The 16,311-nt window shown below is 62.6% G+C and overlaps 1 protein-coding gene across 1 annotated transcript; it reads left to right on the plus strand.

The window, feature by feature from the left end:
• The first annotated feature begins 5,272 nt into the window (after positions 1–5,272).
• On the plus strand, positions 5,273–15,357 carry B9D1 (B9 domain containing 1). Its single transcript, XM_059908402.1, has 7 exons — positions 5,273–5,399; positions 6,886–6,954; positions 8,392–8,503; positions 12,066–12,162; positions 12,983–13,045; positions 14,840–14,907; positions 15,119–15,357. Exons 1-7 carry the CDS (start codon positions 5,337–5,339, stop codon positions 15,259–15,261), a joined length of 615 nt encoding a protein of 204 aa, XP_059764385.1. The 5' UTR covers positions 5,273–5,336; the 3' UTR covers positions 15,262–15,357.
• The last annotated feature ends 954 nt before the right edge of the window (positions 15,358–16,311 follow it).

Here is a 16,311-nt window from a genome sequence, read left to right on the forward strand (position 1 = left end):
CCCTAATTGGCTTTTCCATCACACGCAGCCTGTCATGCCACGTGCCCAACATGTAAACTCCTGGCAAGCTTCACTAATCTGCCTGGCTTTGGCTGACACTGAGTTTATATCCAATGGATTGAAAGTGAACGGTTTTTAAAGACCTACAGTACTTTCCAGAATTTGGCCAACGATTCAACTTGCCTGTCTCCAAGCAAGCTGGACTCCGACGGCATTACTGCCTTCACCGTGGAGACCATTGCTCCCATTTGCTGAGCCCTGTGAGGTCGAGGTCTTATGATCCCCAGTTTCCTGTAAACTGAGACCCAGAGAAGTTGAGCCACCAGCCCAAGGTCACACAGCTAGCGAGGGGCAGAGCTTAGATTGGAACCCAGCTCCCCCTGCTGGTTAACCCTTGGAATAAGCTGCCCCTGGCACTTACCCCTTGAACTTCAGGGTAAAGGGAGCAAGCCGGCTCCTGGGGCTGATTTGGAGAGGCCAGGGATTCCCCCAGCCCTTCAAGTGACTCAGTGGGAAAAGGACAGTCCAGGCCATGCCCTCATCTTCCTGGTGAGACACTGGGGCCCGGAGAGAGGCAATGACCTGCCTGGGACCACACTGCAAGTCGGGGACAGGCTGGAGACAGAGACACCCTGCCTTGGGCAGCTGCCCCGACCCAGACCGGGTGATTCTGTCGTGCTGCTAGAAGCTGGGGTCCCCTCCTGCCCGACTCTAGAGCCTCCCTCTGGCTGGAACCTGAGGGCTCAGCCCTGGCCCACAAGGTCCCAGTGCCAACACCCCCCAAAGTCCTCTGCTCACTTGTTCACTCACTCACACAGTCATTCGACAAGCGCTTACTGAGTGGGCGCTCGGGGAGTTGAGTGTGGTCCAGGAGACCCGGTCAGGCCACAGCCCCTCCATGGTGGAGAATGCCCCTGCCCAGCGAGGGCTTGTCTGGAGGACAGGATGGTCCTCTGGAGCTCGAAGCTCAACAGGAACATCAGGCGGAAAGGGTGGAAGGAACAGCACGTGCAAAGACACCGTGATACACTGAATTATGCCCTTAAAAGGGGTTGGTTTGAAGTTCTGTGAATTCTACCTCAATACAAAGGAGGCACTCGTAACTTTAAAGAAGCTGGGGACTTCCCTTGCGGCGCAGTGGTTAAGAATCCGCCTGCTAATGCAGGGAACACGGGTTCGAGCCCTGGTCCGGCAAGATCCCACATGCCGCGAAGCAACCAAGCCCGGGCACCACAACTACTGAGCCTGCGCTCTAGAGCCCGCGAGCCACAACTACTGAGCCCACGTGCCGCAACTACTGAAGCCCGCGCGCCTAGTACCCGTGCTCCCCAACAAGAGAAGCTACCGCAATGAGAAGCCCGCGCACCGCAACCAAGAGTAGCCCCCGCTCGCTGCAACTAGAGAAAGCCCGCGTGCAGCAACGAAGACCCAACGCAGCCACAAATAAATAAATTTATAGAAAAATAAATAAATAAAGGAGGTGGTGTATGTGTGCGGGCATCCAGTACCGCGAGGCTGAGGGGTGCGGGAGGCAGGCAGCGGCGGGGGGACCAGAGGCACTCGACAGCCCACAGAGGACCTGGGCTTTGTCCCCAGTGACATTCCGCTGTGGGCCTGGCCTGTGCCCCCTTCTGCACGGAGCTGACAGGCGCCCTCCACTGAGAACTGTGAGGTGGGCTGGGAAGGAAGACCTACGAGGGCTGTGAGAGGAAGGGACCCCGGTTCAGATCGCAGCCCTGCCGCTACTCCCCGCGATCCTGGGAAGCCCGGCCTCCCCCCTGGAGGAGGAGCGGCGCTGCTCTCCCGGAGTCGCTATGACGTGGGTGCCGCAGAGCTTCGTGGGGTGTTCGGTGGGGGAGGGGGAGGATGACCGTGGGTGCCGGTGGCGCCGCTGGCCTCTGCTTCTCACCTGAGACGGGGGCAGGGCGGGGCTAGGGGTTCCTCCGCGCCGCAGGGGCCAAGGGCTGTCAGCAGCGCACCCCGGGGCAGGCCCTGCCCCGCGCTGCCTCTTCCCCAGGCCAGCTCCCCTTTGCCCCGACGTGGGCCTCAGGGCGGTGGTGGGGAGGGGCTGCTGCAGAGGTTAAATGTCCTGGGCTGACAGGGAGCTGCGGGCAGGGCGGGAGCTGTTGCAGGGGGGACACCCACCCCTCGAGGGCCGAGAGTCCAGACTCGGGTTCAAGTAACGGGAAGCTGTGCAGGACAGAGATGGTGACAGGTGGCAGCGGGGCCCGCGCGAGGGTGGAACCAAGCTACCAGAGCAGGGTGCTAGGAGCCCAGCTGCCTTGGTCAGTAGCCAGCTAACGCTGTCCTAACAGAAATGCAAACAGAGCTGGGCACACACCTATAGTGAGTTTCTGGGCAGGGCAAGGGAGGAAACCTCCCCCGGGGCAGACTGATCAAGGGATCAAGGGATGGGGAGAGGAGATCACGATCCGTGGGGCACAGAGAGCAGACGTCAGCGCTCTGGGACCCAGAGCTCAGCTGTGACGCCTCATTCCCAGGGTGCAGGGCCCAGGCTGGCAAACACCACAACAGGGAGGGCCCAGCCAGGTGGCCTTGGCAGGCCGGCATCTTTCTGGACAGCCGGTACCTCTGCGAGGGGGCCCTCATCTCCCAAGAGTGGGTACTCACAGGTGCCAACTGCTCTGGCGGGTGGGTGCAGCGGCCAGGGAGGGTGATGGAGAGGGGCCCCAGGAGGGGGCGCCCAGCCTCTTCACCCCCCGCTTTCCACAGCTGCCCCAGTCCCACTTCAGCGTGACCCTGGGCCCAGACTGACTGGCGCTGGACACTTGTGAGAGCAAGGCCAGCGTGGAGGAGATGCTGCTGGCCCCAGGAGGGCCCAGGGCCTCCAGGTCTGGGGGCCTGGTTCTGGCCCGGCTGGCAAGCCCACCACCTCTCAGCAGTGCTGTTCAGCCCGTCCCTCTGGCTACCCGGTCCTGGCGTTTTTTCCAGTGGCAGCCCTGTTGGGCGCAGGGGTTTGAGCCTGAGATGGTTGAGGGTGGGCCAGGCAGACAGCTGGGATGGAGCTGGGGCCCTGCAGAGGCGGAAATCCCCAGAGCCCCTGAGCCCCGAGCACAGCCCAGCTCTGGCCTGCCGCTGGCTGCCACGTGGACATGGGCCTCGGGGCAGAGGGTGGCACTGGCGCCTGCTACGCCCGGGTCAGCTTCCAGACCCACCCAGCCTGGAGGGCAGCCCTGGGCACTCTCCTCGCCCCCTCCCTTGGGCCGCAGTGTGTCCCCAGTTTCAGTGGGCGTGGCCCTGAGGAGACTGTGAGAGTCCAACGGATGACGGAGCTGCACTGAGGGGGACCTGGGGGTCCACTAAGAGAGGACGGGGAGGACTGGATGACCAGGAGGGCGGGAAGTTTTGCGGCCGGACTGGTGCCAACCTGCTGAGGGCCCCCTCCCGCCCCACCTCGCAGACCCCTACATCCCGCCCCCAGAGCTGTGCAGCACCCCGCTGAGGCTGCTGCACGCCAGCACCTGCCGAGACGCCTTCCGCCTCCAGTCTGACTGTCCTGACCCAAAGGCCAGCCTGCCCAAGGGCGCCCAGCGGGCCAGACCCACGCCAGCCCACCCCACCTGGTGGTGCAGGTTCCAGCCTGGCCCTGCACAGGCCGGGAGAGGTGCCCCACCCGTCCCCACGGTCCCTCCTAAGGCCACTAAGCCTGGTCGCCTCCCACACTCCCGGGGGACCACTGATCTGCACCCCGATGGCCATCCCAGAGACCCCGCCCCCTGGGAAGACTCCCCCTTTAGGTTCTGTGCGGACGTGGGGCAGCCTTGGACATGGCCAGGTTTGCGGTTACAGGGGGCCCCTGGTTATCTGATAATAGAAAGCATTTTGTTGAAAACTGTCTTTTGTGTAATACTGAGCCACAAGGAGGAAAGAGCTGGGCGAGAGTGGTATCATCTGTGAAGACGCATTGTAAGTGGGAGGGTGTGAGGGGTGGGGGAAGGGATATGGCCAAGGCCTGGGGGAGGCCAACTCCCACCTGAGCCGGCCTCCCGAGCCTTCAGCCTCTCTTGCCAGAGGTGTGAACACTGGCTGCCCAAGCCCCCTCCGCTGTCAAGTATCTTTGCTCACCTGAGGGGGGTGGGGGGACGGTCGGTGGGCCCAGGCTGGCTGTGACCCTTCCTTCCCTCTCCCGCACAGGTGTCCCGTGGGACCACCCTAGTCTGCTCCCAGGCTGGCAGCTGGCTGCTGCAGGGTGTGATGACCTGCGGGCCCTGCTGGGTGCTCAGCCGCCCTGAAGTCTTCACACCTGTCCATCCCTTCATTTTCTGGATCCGGGATAAGGTCTCCAACGCCACCTTTAACACCCCCGCCAAGAGGCACCCTTGGCGCTGGGCCAGGACCAGGCAAGGAAGCAGTGAGGGTCGCAAGCCCGCGGAGTCCTGGGTTTGAATCCCGGCTCAGCTCCTTACCAGCTGCTGTGACTGTGTCCCAGTCACCTCGCCTCTGAATCTGCTTCCTCTTTTGTGCACCGGAGACGTACTCAATTATTCCTCCACTCCACAGGCTGCCACCAGTGCTCACTTGTGCCAGGCAACCGGGACACGGGGTGGGCGCGGCCCCTGTGCTCATGGCGTCTGGGGGTCGGGAGAGGCGAGCATTGGCCGGAGCTGTGACAGTAATAAATGTGCAAATGCGAACCGTGCTGAGAGCTAAGAGCAGGCGGACGACCCGCTCCGGCGGCCAGGCAGTGACGTCCTGAGGCCAGTGTCCTGGCGGGGCCGCGCTCGGGCTCGCCCCTCCGCGACTGGGGGTGCTCGGGGGGCCGGGGGCGGCCCCTCCGCAGCCTGTTTCCCGCCTCACGCGGAGGAGCGCCGGCGCGGGTTTAAGGATTCTCCAGGTCCCTCCCAGGTTTGTCTCATAAACTTTTGGGAGGCGAGGGTCTCAGAAGGCCCGAGGGAGCATCCGTTGACCCCACGCAGGCAGTTGCTGGTCCCACGCGGACTCTCGGAACCGGGGACGGACCCCGACTGTCGGGGGCCTCGCTCTTGAGCCCCATGCGCGGTGGTCGTCGCCTCCGGCTCAGGACCTCCCACGGGTCTGGCGGGGCCGGGTCTGAGTGGACACACACTTCCCGCGGGGTAACCGGATCCAGGGGTGTGCTGGATCCCGCACCACCAGACACACTCTAGCCGCAGATTTCGCGCCGACAGTCCCCGCGAAGCCCCGCCTCCCGCCGCGCCGCCCCGCCTACGCCTGCGCGCCGCCGCACGCATGCACTCCCTTTCCCGAAGATCCCGCTTCCCAGAAACTTGTCCCGCGCGCCACGCCGTCCGTCTCCAGGGCAACCCGGCTCCTCCTAGCAACCGCTCAGCCCTGCTATGGCGGCCGCGGGTCCCAGTGTCTTCCTGCTCATGGTCAACGGGCAGGTGGAGAGCGCCCAGGTGAGCGGCCGTGGACCCCGCGGGGCCGCACCCGTCCCCCCAGGGCCGAGCCTCGCGGGAGGGAGCCAGCGTCTGAGAGGCTTGGCGCGAGGTCGCGCGAACCCTCCGCCCCATGTGCGGTGTGGAAACAGGCCTGGGGGGTGGAGCGAGGCTGAGGCCACGGTCGGCCGAGCCCGCGTGGAGTCACGGGCAGGGGCCTCCACCCCACGCGACCCGCGCGAGTCCGCGCGCAGCGAGGCCCCGCGCCCGCGACTCTCAGGCCCTCGGGCGCGGGTTGTAAGGGAGGTGATCTGCTTGATCTGATGCAGCGATGGTGGTGGCTGCCCCGGCCGGGGGGAGGGGGGGGAAGCGGGGCGGGGCGGGGGCGGGGTCTGTTGGACGGAAGGGGACGCTACCCTCCAGTCCCCAGCACGTCCAAAGAACCGTTTGTTATTTCTGTGTATAAGGCATAGTATATGCCAGACTCCATGCCCAGCCCCGCTCAGTCAGTCCTCACAACCACCTGTGAAGTAGGTATTACTGGCACCCTCATTTTACAGATGGGAAAACTTGCCCAAAAGCAGTGGCAGAACTGGAATTTGAAACCTGGTCTGATGTCAGAGCTTTGCTAGACTTGCCCTTCCAGGCTGTTTTTAAAATATTATGAGTATATTGTGAGGACTAACTGAGATGGTTTAGGTAAAGCTCTGCCGGGGCCTGACTCTTAGTGGGCATCTCCCGCCTTTCTGTTTCATCAGGGACGCTGCCCCAGTCTCCCACTCTGTCCACCTCCCCCTTGACCTAGTGCCCAAGACCCGCGTCCCCTCCTCTGCTCTATCCCATCAGGGCCCTCAGCTGGGCTGGGTCACATGTGTCTGTGCTCTCAGCAGCCACCTCATCCCCACTCTTCCTCCCCCTCTGCTCGGGGCCCCTCTTCTCGCAGGCCAAGCATATGCTGCTCTGTGTCCTAATAGCACCCTGCCTTCTCAGACCTTTCACTTCAGCACCATTTCCTTAGAGCTGCTCCTGTGCCTGCCCCTGTGCCGGGTGCTGGGGACACAGAAAGCTCGCACACCTGTCCCTTGCTCACAGTCTAATGGGGTTGAGAGAAATAAACAGTCAGTGCTGTGATGGAGGGAAGCACCAGGGGCTGCGGGAGCTAGGAAGTGGCCCCAAGACAGCCCGGAAGTTAGGGCAGGCTCCCTGAAGGATCAGTTTTGAAGGGTGAGCAGGAAAGCTCCAGGTGAAGGAATGGGAAGGGTATGTCATACAGGAGGCAGAGCCTGAGCAAAGGCCCGGGGGCAGTAGCGGTCCTGGACTCGCCCACATCTTGGGCCCCAGACCCTCCGCTGAACTCCATGTCCACACCCCCTGCTGTCTCTTACCCCCCGCCCCCCCTCACCAGGTGCCTCATGTGCGGAGTTACTGGTGGCCGCACCTGCCTGGCCAGCAGTCAGCCTCAGCCTGAGTCCCTGTGAGCAGAAGCTGTGTGTGCTTATTTCCACAGTTTCCTGAGTATGACGATCTCTACTGCAAGTACTGTTTCGTGTACGGCCAGGACTGGGCCCCCACGGCGGTAAGCTGGGCCCTTTGGCCTCCCAGACTCTCAGCCTTCGTGACTGGGGGGGGGGGGGTGTCTCTGAAGGCTCCATCACACCCTTTCCCCTACCAGTTCAGAACCAGTTGAGAGGTGGACACTGAGTTCAGGGGGGACCTGCATGCGAGTTTGTTCCCGGTGAAGCCGGGGCAGAGAATGCAGCGCCGCGGTGCTCCCTGACCCTCCCCCGAGGCCGTGCTCGCTCGCGCGCCCTGTCCTGGGAGCTGGCGCGTGGCAGCAAGTGGGGATGTTTGGGCAGCGCGGGTGGGCAGACCCCAGAGAGCCGGCCTGGAGGCGGCCGAGCTGCAGACACCCTGGGCTGGCCCCTTCAGTGCTCTGCCGGTCTCCTCGGCCTGTGGGGAGACTCTGGAACCCTCCTTCCAAGACTCCCCGAGGAATGGTCTGTCTCCAGGAGAGGGACGATGACATCCCTTCAGCCCGCACCACGTTACCGCCTGCGGGGCGCTGGGGCGACCCTCATGGCCGCTCTGAGCCTGGCCCCTCCTCTGTGCAGCTGAGACCATAGTGCTGTCCTCCAGGCGCCCGCTAAGCGATAACTGCCGAGTCTCCTGGTGATGGGGACGCAGTGGTGAACAAAGCCAGTCAAGCCCTGGTTCTGCTGGGTGCACGTTCTTGAGGGGGAGACAGACACGGGGTAGTAAACACTCCACGCTGTTGGCTGGTGACACGCTGGGGGAAAGCAGAGGCAAGAAGAGGAGGGATGAGAGGCCAGAAGAGGCCTCATGGAGACGGTAGCTGAGCACAGAGCTGAAGGAGGCGAGGGGACAAGCCGCGTGGAAGGCTGTGGAAAGAACTAGGCAGGCAGAAGGTGCGGAGCGTGCAAAGGCCCTGAGGCGAGGGGTGTGCCTGGCATGTTTGACCTGGGAGGCAGGGGCCAGTGAAATGGGGACAGAGAAGGGACCACATCACAGCCAGCCGAGCCACTGGTGACTTGACAGGAACACTTTGGTAGAGTGGGGGCCAGAGGTCAGATTGGGGTGGGTTCAGGGATGCAAAGTGAGAAGGAATTGGAGCTGGTGAGTGTCGACATGTCTTTTAAGAAGCTTGGCTGGGAACAAAGGGTGGGGGGGGCATAGGGCCAAGGAGCGTTGCTTTGTGACCAAGAAAGTGACACGCACACGCGTGCCGATGGTGACAGGGGAGAGGGCGACACCGTCCCCTCAGTGAGGCCGAGGCGCAGGTGGAGCTCGGGCACCGGCGGAGGGCTGGGGCCTCGAGGTTTCAGGCCCTCATGGATGAAAACCCTCAGAGACCTGGGAGCCCCTCCATTACGTCTCAGGTCCCTTCGTTTGGCAGCAGATGGTGAAGGAAACAACTCTCCCAGCTGCTGCCCAGAGAGGGGAGGGGCGTGGTAGCCCGGAACTGGGACACTGGCCGTCACTGTCGTCCTCGCAGGGGCTGGAGGAGGGCATCTCCCAGATCACGTCCAAGAGCCAGGATGCGCGGCGCGCGCTGGTGTGGAACTTCCCCATCGACGTCACCTTTAAGAGCACCAACCCCTACGGCTGTGAGTCCGCGTCCACACACGGACCTCCCCTGCCCGTGCCCTGGGCCCTCGACCAGCCTTGTCACGCGCTCTCAGCCACCTGGCTGCTTCCCCCTCCTCCCCACCCCCTTCCTGCTCATCTGTGTGCACTTGACCTTTCTGAGGTTCTGACGGAGCCGGCGAGGCCCGGCCTGAAGCCTTGGGTAGCGCCTGCCTGCGTAGGCCAGAGCCTGGCTCAGCAGTCTGGCCAGGAGGCCTGCCCTGACAGCTCTCCCCTGTCCATCACAGCTGTGCTTCTGCCAGACCCGAGCGCCCTGCTCCTCCTCCAAGTCCCTGCCCTTCTCTCTGCCCGGGGTACCTGGCCCTCATCCTACCTCTGGCCTTCCCAAAGCCCTCCTCGCCTGCAGTGTTTGCAGTGTTTGCTTTCTACCTTACCTGGCAGTTATCAGTCACTCTCACTTAATAAGCGCCAACTGTGTGCAAAGCCTGGGGTTCGCCCCACAGGGGCCGTGAATACTCTCCCTAGGTGGGCTTGGCCAGGCTTTGTAACCCTATCTGGTAGGTAGATTCTTCTCCACTTCTAGGAAACTGAGACCCAAAAAAGTGACATCATTTGCCTTCAGCTTTACACTGAGTAGCTGAGCATGGATTTGATTTCAGGTCCGTCTGATTTCACGGTCCAGGCCTTACGCTGCGTGTGGCGGGGGCTCAGGCTCACTGGGCGCAGCGGGTCTGGAGCAGAGGCTTCCTGGCTGTCCCCCTGGGCGGGGACTGCAGTCCTGCTGTCATTGTCCATGAGAAACTTCCACAGGCTTCCTGGAACAGGGCACTAGGTAAAGGACTGATCTCCTCCTGCTGAGGACAGCTAGGAAAGGTGAATAAAATATTAAAAAGCAAAACCAGAAAAACTACTTGAAGGCATCAGACAGGTAGCAAAGTAGTGGCGCTTCAGCAGGCCAAGACCCAGGAAAAAAGCAGAGCTCCAGAGACACCCCCAGCCACAGCTCCCCTGGGAGTATTTGCTGATTCCAGCAGAGGTGATCGAGATGCTGATCGAGACTTTTGTCGGCCGCTCTGGGCTGGGGACCCAGGAGCCAGGAAGATCCTGCCACCTCAGAGCTCTGAGAGAAGAGCCCGCCCTGGCCTGCGGCCCGGCTGCCCTCATCCCCGCCCTGGACGTGGTGCCAAACATCCACAAACTGCGCCTAACAGGACGCCAGAAGGGTGATCTGTCGTGAGCAAGGAGGGTTTAATCCAGAAATAAGAAGTTCGTGCAACATCTAAAATCAACCAGTGAGACTCACTACGTTAAAAAGAAAGTCGCCATTATACCCATCGATGGAGAAGATGTGATAAAATTCAACATGCGTTCATGACAAACCTGTAGCAAACCAGGAGTAGAGGAAAACTTCCTTAATCTGATAAAGGCTAGCCACAAAAACTTAGAGCAGACATCACTTATTTTAGTGAGATGTTGAAAGATTTCTCTCTCAGATCAGGATGCTTGTTATGACCACCAACATTGTACAATTCAAAGGTATAAGAATTAGAATCATGTCACCTGTCATTATTCACAGGTGACATGATTATGTAGCATTTCCAAAATAACCTACAGTAAATTATTAATAAGGGGGCATGACTGCCAAATATAAGATCAGTATACAAAAATCAGTTGCGGGCTTCCCTGGTGGCGCAGTGGTTAAGAATCCGCCTGCCAATGTGGGGGACACAAGTTCAATCCCCGGTCCGAGAAGATCCCACATGCCACGGAGCAACTAAGCCCGTGCGCCATAACTACTGAGCGTGCGCTCTAGAGCCCACAAGCCACAACGACTGAGCCCGTGTGCTGCAACTACTGAAGCCCGCACACCTAGAGCCCCTGCTCCGCAACAAGAGAAGCCCATGTGCAACAACGAAGACCCGATACAACCAAAAATAAATAAATAAGTAAATAAATTTATTTAAAAAATCAGTTGCTTTCTGTATAAAAACAAATAGAATGTGTTTTCTAGTCTGTATAAAAAGTAGAAATTGATATTTTAAAAATAAATTCTTTACAGTAATATCAAGTATAACCTGTTCTACCAGATATCAAGTTGTTATTATAAGGCACAATCACAAGAGCAGTTTTGGCACCAGGACAGACAGATCTGTAGGGGGCCCAGGGCAGAATTGAACATGTGCAGTTGATTCATGACAAAGGGGCAGAGCAGGAGGGGAAGGGAGTCTTGAGAAGTGGCCCTGGGGCAGCTGGATACAAGCAGGAAGAAAAGTGCAGCCTGATTGATCCCTGCTTTGTATCAGGCACACAAAGGCCATCCCGGATGGATACACGCACGGAAATGTGGACAGCACGGTGATACAGCTTCAGGAAGATTCCACGGAGGCGGGAACCGTGGCATCAGGGTGAGGACTCCTCACAGGAGCAGATCCGCGGGTTCCACTGTTAAAATTTAGGGCTTCTATTCATCCAAAGACATCATTAAGGGTGAAAAACCAAGCCATGGAATCCACACACACACTACAAATCAGTGAGGAAAAGACCATCCAGTTGAAAACTGGGCAAGAGGCTTGAGCAAGGCACCGCACAAAAGAGGACGTCTGAGTGACCAGGAAACAGGACGAGGTCTCAACTTTATTTTAGGAAGAACAATTACAATTAGGAAAATGCAAATTAAAGCTAAAGTGAGCGGCCATGATTCAGGACCAGAACAGCCCAGTTAGGAAGCTTGAGGACGCCAGGCTCTGGTGCGGTGCCGAGCATCGGCTCGGGACGGGAATGAGGTGGGCGTGTGGGTGCGGTGCCCCCAGGGAAGCAGCTCGAGGGAATGCGCGGCCCTGGGCAGACACGGGAGCGCGTGTGACGAGAGGTCGCGCCATCGCAAGAAGGAGACACAGCCCAGGCGTCCATGGGCTCCAGACGGGACCGAGTTCTCCTGCCCTGGAGACGTGACTCGGTTTGGATGCGTCTCATAAAGACTGAATCCACGAAGCTGGATGCAGGAATCTACGTACCATACGATTCCACTCATACAAAGTTCACAACATGGGCAGAACCAAAGGACCACGTGTGGGATGCATTCTTTGGCAGTGAAACCTTACGGAAAAGGAGTGATGACCTTTGAGACGGTGACGGGGAGGGAACAGACATCCCCCAGCACCAGGGAGCGCTTCCTCTGCGTCAGGCCCGAGCCCGGGCGTCTGGAGGACGAGGAAACCGAGGCCTGTCCGGTGGCCGCGGGTCCGAGCAGGGCAGGCCGGCGCTGGGCCTCCCCGCCTCCCGAGGATGTATCCCAGTGGAGCTGCCAACAGGGGGCAGTGGGAACTGGCAGCACTCGAGAGGAAGGGGGTGCGGGGCCTCCCTGAGCCACACGCAGACACCCCCGGTCCCGGCCGGGTCCCTGTGCGCTCCCTGGGCCTGTCCAGTGGCAGGATCGGGCAGCACGGGGCCCAGCCAGCAGGCTCGCTCCCCCACCTCCCTGCAGGCCCACACCTGGGGGCTCCCGGGCCCGCTGCCCTGCTCTCCACCCTGCACTTCCCCTGGGCTTGCCTGCGGGCTGACCCCTGCCTTGTCCTTCACAAGGGCCGCAGATCGTGCTTAGCGTATATGGGCCGGACGTGTTCGGGAACGACGTGGTCCGAGGCTACGGGGCGGTGCATGTGCCCTTCTCACCCGGACGGTAGGTCTTCCCTCCGACCTGGTCCCTCGCCGGGCCACGCTGGCTCGGGACCCGGGCACCCTCCGCGAGGCTCTCCCTGGGGCATGTGCGGGGTCCCCGGGGCGGGGGCGTGGCCCACACCTGGGAGGGGGTGTCCTGGGGCATCGAGAGGGGCGGGTCCAGCCAGAGTTCCCGGGCAGCTGGGGTCGGAGTTCAGACACTCATTCCCTCGCTGCTGGCCTGAGGACACAGATGTGTCAGACACGTGTGACCACGGGACCCTGCCCTCGGCAGCCCCCCGAGTAGTGGGCACAGATGGAGAGACGCAGCTCTCGTCAAGCACGGTGACAGGGTATAGACACGGTGTTCCAGGCACGGGGTGCGTGGCCAGGGTCAGCCGACCCTAAGCGGCGAGGACTCCCATCAGAGCAGGTGGAGGGAGGAGGCCCAGCAGGCGAACCTCTGAGGGGTGCTGAGACGGGAAGTGCAAGGCGCGAGGGGAGGGCGGAGGGGGGACGGGCGACCACAGCCGGGTGCGGTCCAGGGGACTGTCAGGGGCTTCCTGGAGGATGCCAGCGCGTTCGGGTATTTGGAGAAGGACAAGGGCCCTGTGAGGGGCACAGCTGAGCCAGGGTTGGTGTCTGTAGCCCTCGGCATCCTCCCGACCCTTCAAAGGAAACAAGGCTCTCAGGGGACTCAGCCCTGGGGGCGGGGCTCCGGCTCTGACTCGGCACTGCCTGACCTCTGGGCGCTCCTGCTTGCCGCCCCTCGCTGGAGGCTCAGAAGGCTCCGCCGCTTTTCCGTGACTCAGCACAGCTGTCTGTGAAAACATTTGTTTCAGGCACAAAAAGACCATCCCCATGTTTGTCCCAGAATCTGTGTCTAAACTGCAAAAGTTTACCAGGTGAGTCTCTTGCACATCCATCCCCCCAGCCACTCCTGGCCTCAGCGGTCGGGTGGAGGGCCGTCACGTCCCCCGCTGCCATGTCGTGCTGGACGCCTTCACACGAGGGCCCTCTGCCAGGAGGTGACAGCTGAGCAGGGACTAGAGCGGAGGGCGGGGCCGGTGGGGCTCGGGGCGCAGGGAGCAACACGGTCTCGAGGAGGTGGTGACCTTGGCGGGGCAGCCGGCGGGGCCCGGACACAGGCCTGCAGGGAGACCAAGCCCGAGGCTTCCGGCCCCTTCCCTCATCCGAGTAGGAGCTGGAGGGCTGGCTGGGCCTGGCTGACCGACTCGGGTTGGGTCAGCTCAGCTCCCCGGTGGTGGGCCAGGCCGAGGGGAACGTGTAGCACCGCCTGGGCCCCCTGGCCGGCACCCTGCTCGGGGGAGGACACTTCCTGGGCTCTGCGGCGCCTGCCTGCTGCCCTTGGGAGCCCTCCAGAAGCCACCGTGATGGGAAGGGCCAGCGTCGGCTGGAGGTGACACCACCACCCCGGGGTCCACGCTGCTCCACGGCCCACAGGGGGAGGCCTGCGGGCCCCCGTGTGAGGTCTCCCTGGGGAAGGGGGTCCCTGCTGGGAAAGCCGTCTCCCGCCCTTCGGAGGGGCTCTCGCCTGGGCCGGGCCGTGTGTGCTTGGGTTACGGAGATGGGGGAAGGCAGCTGGATGGACAGTCGTCCCAGGAGAGGGGTCCGTGTTCCAGCAGCCTCTCCTCTCGTCCCCTCTGCTGGGCCTCCGCCTCCGGGGTCCTTCCTCGGCCTGCTGGCTGCCCGCTCCCCTGCGGCCACTTCCTCTGGCCGCCGCAACCAGTTACCACGGACTTGGTGGCTTAAAACCACAGCAATTAACTTCCTCACAGTGGGACCTAGTCTCTTTGGGGCCATCACGCAGAGCCTCCAATCCGCTCTTCACACGGCAGAAGGGTTCCCTGAGACACCGCTGCACGAGCGACTCGGGCACATCTCCGCCTCAAGGCGCCTGCGGGGCCCCTGCGGCAGCGTCCAGGCTGGCGGGGTGGAGCCGGCCCTTGGGGGCTGCTCCCCGGGCTGGTCCTCAGCGTAGCCCTGCTCCTCCGATGGGGAAACCGAGGTGCAGGGAGGTGGCGAGGCTCCCCCCGCTGCCCCCCTCCCGCCCCCCTGCCCTCCCCACCCCCCTGTGCCCCCTCCCGCCCCCCTCCCTGCCCCCCGAGCCCCTCGCTGGCTCACTGCGTGTCCGTGGCCTGCTCTGAGGTGCGGAGAACCCTCTGCCTGGGTGGGAAGCTCAGACGTCAAGAGGTTAATGCTTTATGGCCTGGAGCCCCATGGGGTAGGGGCCATTATCACGTCCCCATTAAGGCGAGAACACCAGCGCTCAGAAAAGGAAGTGACATCCTGGGTCCTGCTCTGTTAAGAGGACAGTGGAGAGCCCAGATCTGGCCCCTCTGCCCACCCCAAGGCTGGTTGTTGGGCTCTGGGATGGGGCCCTCCTTCCCCAGGAGGATGGGAGGATCACACTGTCCCAGGGCCCCCCCTTCCCCACCTCGGCTGCTGTCACCTTTCTGGGATTTCTGTCTGGGTTCAGGCTGTGCACCCTTCCCAGCCCCAGATCTCCCTCTGCTTTCATCTGCAGTGAATCCCAGCTGTGGAGGACTCGATGGGAAAGCCTGGCGTCCGGCCTAGGAGGAGGGTGGTGTGGGGAAGGGCTGGAGGGGACAGCCCACGCCTAGTTCCCGCGGGACCCCAGGCGGGCCCTTGCTCAGCCGGGTCTCCTGTCTTCCCAGCTGGTTCATGGGACGGCGGCCCGAGTACACAGACCCCAAGGTGGTGGCTCAGGGGGAAGGCCGGGAAGGTAAAGCTGGACCCCTATCCCCGGGGCAGGTGGGACCAGGCGGGCCCCCCGCAGTCAGACGGCTGGATGCCAGGGGCCCGCCAGCACACAGGTGTGGGGGCAGGGCCCGGCCTGGAGGGGTGGCCACGTCCATCCGTCCCCTTGTCCCCACCGCAGCCCCTTCTCCCGGTGAGGGGCGCGGGCCCAGCTAACGCTGCCCTTCTGTCCTCAGTGACCCGCGTCCGCTCCCAGGGCTTCGTCACTCTCCTCTTCAACGTGGTGACCAAGGACATGAGGAAGCTGGGCTATGACACCGGGCCTCCGGACACACAGGGGGTCTCGGGGCCCAGCACGCCCCAGGGCCTCCCCCGGTGAAGGCATCGGCCCCCTGGGACGGCCCAGCGACCCACCTGCCTGACCTGCTTCGAGGGTGGCGGGTGTTTGTGTAATAAAGTGTCACCTTTTCACAGAGCCCAGGCTGGGGCAGCTCCTCTCCCCGCAGCAACTCCCCTGGGAGCAGGGCCCCGGGGCGGGCGCGGGCCTTGGTGGCACCAGCCGGGGTGGAAGCTGCACCAGGACAAGATCCAGCAGCTGAGCTTTGCCTCAGCCTGACCCTGGCTCACGGCTGGCGGCCCTCACACCCCGACACGCTCGGCCCTAAAACCAGCGTGTTCACCAAACAGGCGAGCCGGGCAGAACCTCCCTTGGATGGAGAGGCCCGCGGCAGCCCAGACGATGGGCTGCAAGCCTCCCCGAGGTGGGCGGCGTCACGGCGGGAGAGCCCCGCCTGCCCTCGGCCCCGCTGGGCCGCCTGACCCCCACCGGCGGCTTCGGGGAGCCCTCTGGCCAGAACGCAGGGCTCGCTCAGCGTCTTCCCCTCAGCAGGATGTGAGGGGAGCCCCGCAGCCTGAAGAGCCCACCTTAGCCACCACCCACTGCCCGGCTGTCACGGGGACCTGCCTTTGTCCCAGTTCCCCCATAAACTCAGGGCCCCCAGCTCACCGCGCGCTCTGGAACCGTCCGCCACCCCCCCATATCCTGACCCTCTTTACGTGGAACCTCCCCTCCCCCTCTGGCCCCTCTGCTCTGCAGGAGCCTCTCCCGCGTCCCCGCCCCAGCTCCCTCGACGCCCCGCCGTCAGACCACATCGCCTGTCTTTTCGTCCAGCGGCCCCGGCGCGTCACCCACCGCACGGACAGCCCTTCCTCAGCCCCCTCCCTCTCCCTTGTAATGATCTTGGCCTGTGCCCCCGGCAGCCCCCAGCCCCCTCCTTCCCCGACGCTCAGGCTCACACAGGCACCGAGGCCGGGTCGGTGGCCTTGTGAACCGCAGGCCAAGCTGGACTCCAGGCAGGAAGCGCGCCTCTCCCGATGCCTCGGGATTGGTACGGGTGGGGGTGGGGGAAGGACACAGCCAGAAACCGCA

The sequence above is a fragment of the Balaenoptera ricei genome, chromosome 20 (assembly GCF_028023285.1).
Source record: "Balaenoptera ricei isolate mBalRic1 chromosome 20, mBalRic1.hap2, whole genome shotgun sequence".
Classification (NCBI taxonomy): Eukaryota; Metazoa; Chordata; class Mammalia; order Artiodactyla; family Balaenopteridae; genus Balaenoptera; species Balaenoptera ricei.

What these genes read in the sequence shown, in the direction of transcription:
- B9D1 (XM_059908402.1), top strand. Translation starts at nt 5,337, where the DNA reads ATGGCGGCCGCGGGTCCCAGTGTCTTCCTGCTCATGGTCAACGGGCAG. An exon ending in AGGACTGGGCCCCCACGGCG is followed by an intron (nt 6,955 to 8,391) that starts GTAAGCTGGGCC and finishes TCGTCCTCGCAG; the next exon opens with GGGCTGGAGGAGGGCATCTC. An exon ending in TCAGGGGGAAGGCCGGGAAG is followed by an intron (nt 14,908 to 15,118) that starts GTAAAGCTGGAC and finishes TTCTGTCCTCAG; the next exon opens with TGACCCGCGTCCGCTCCCAG.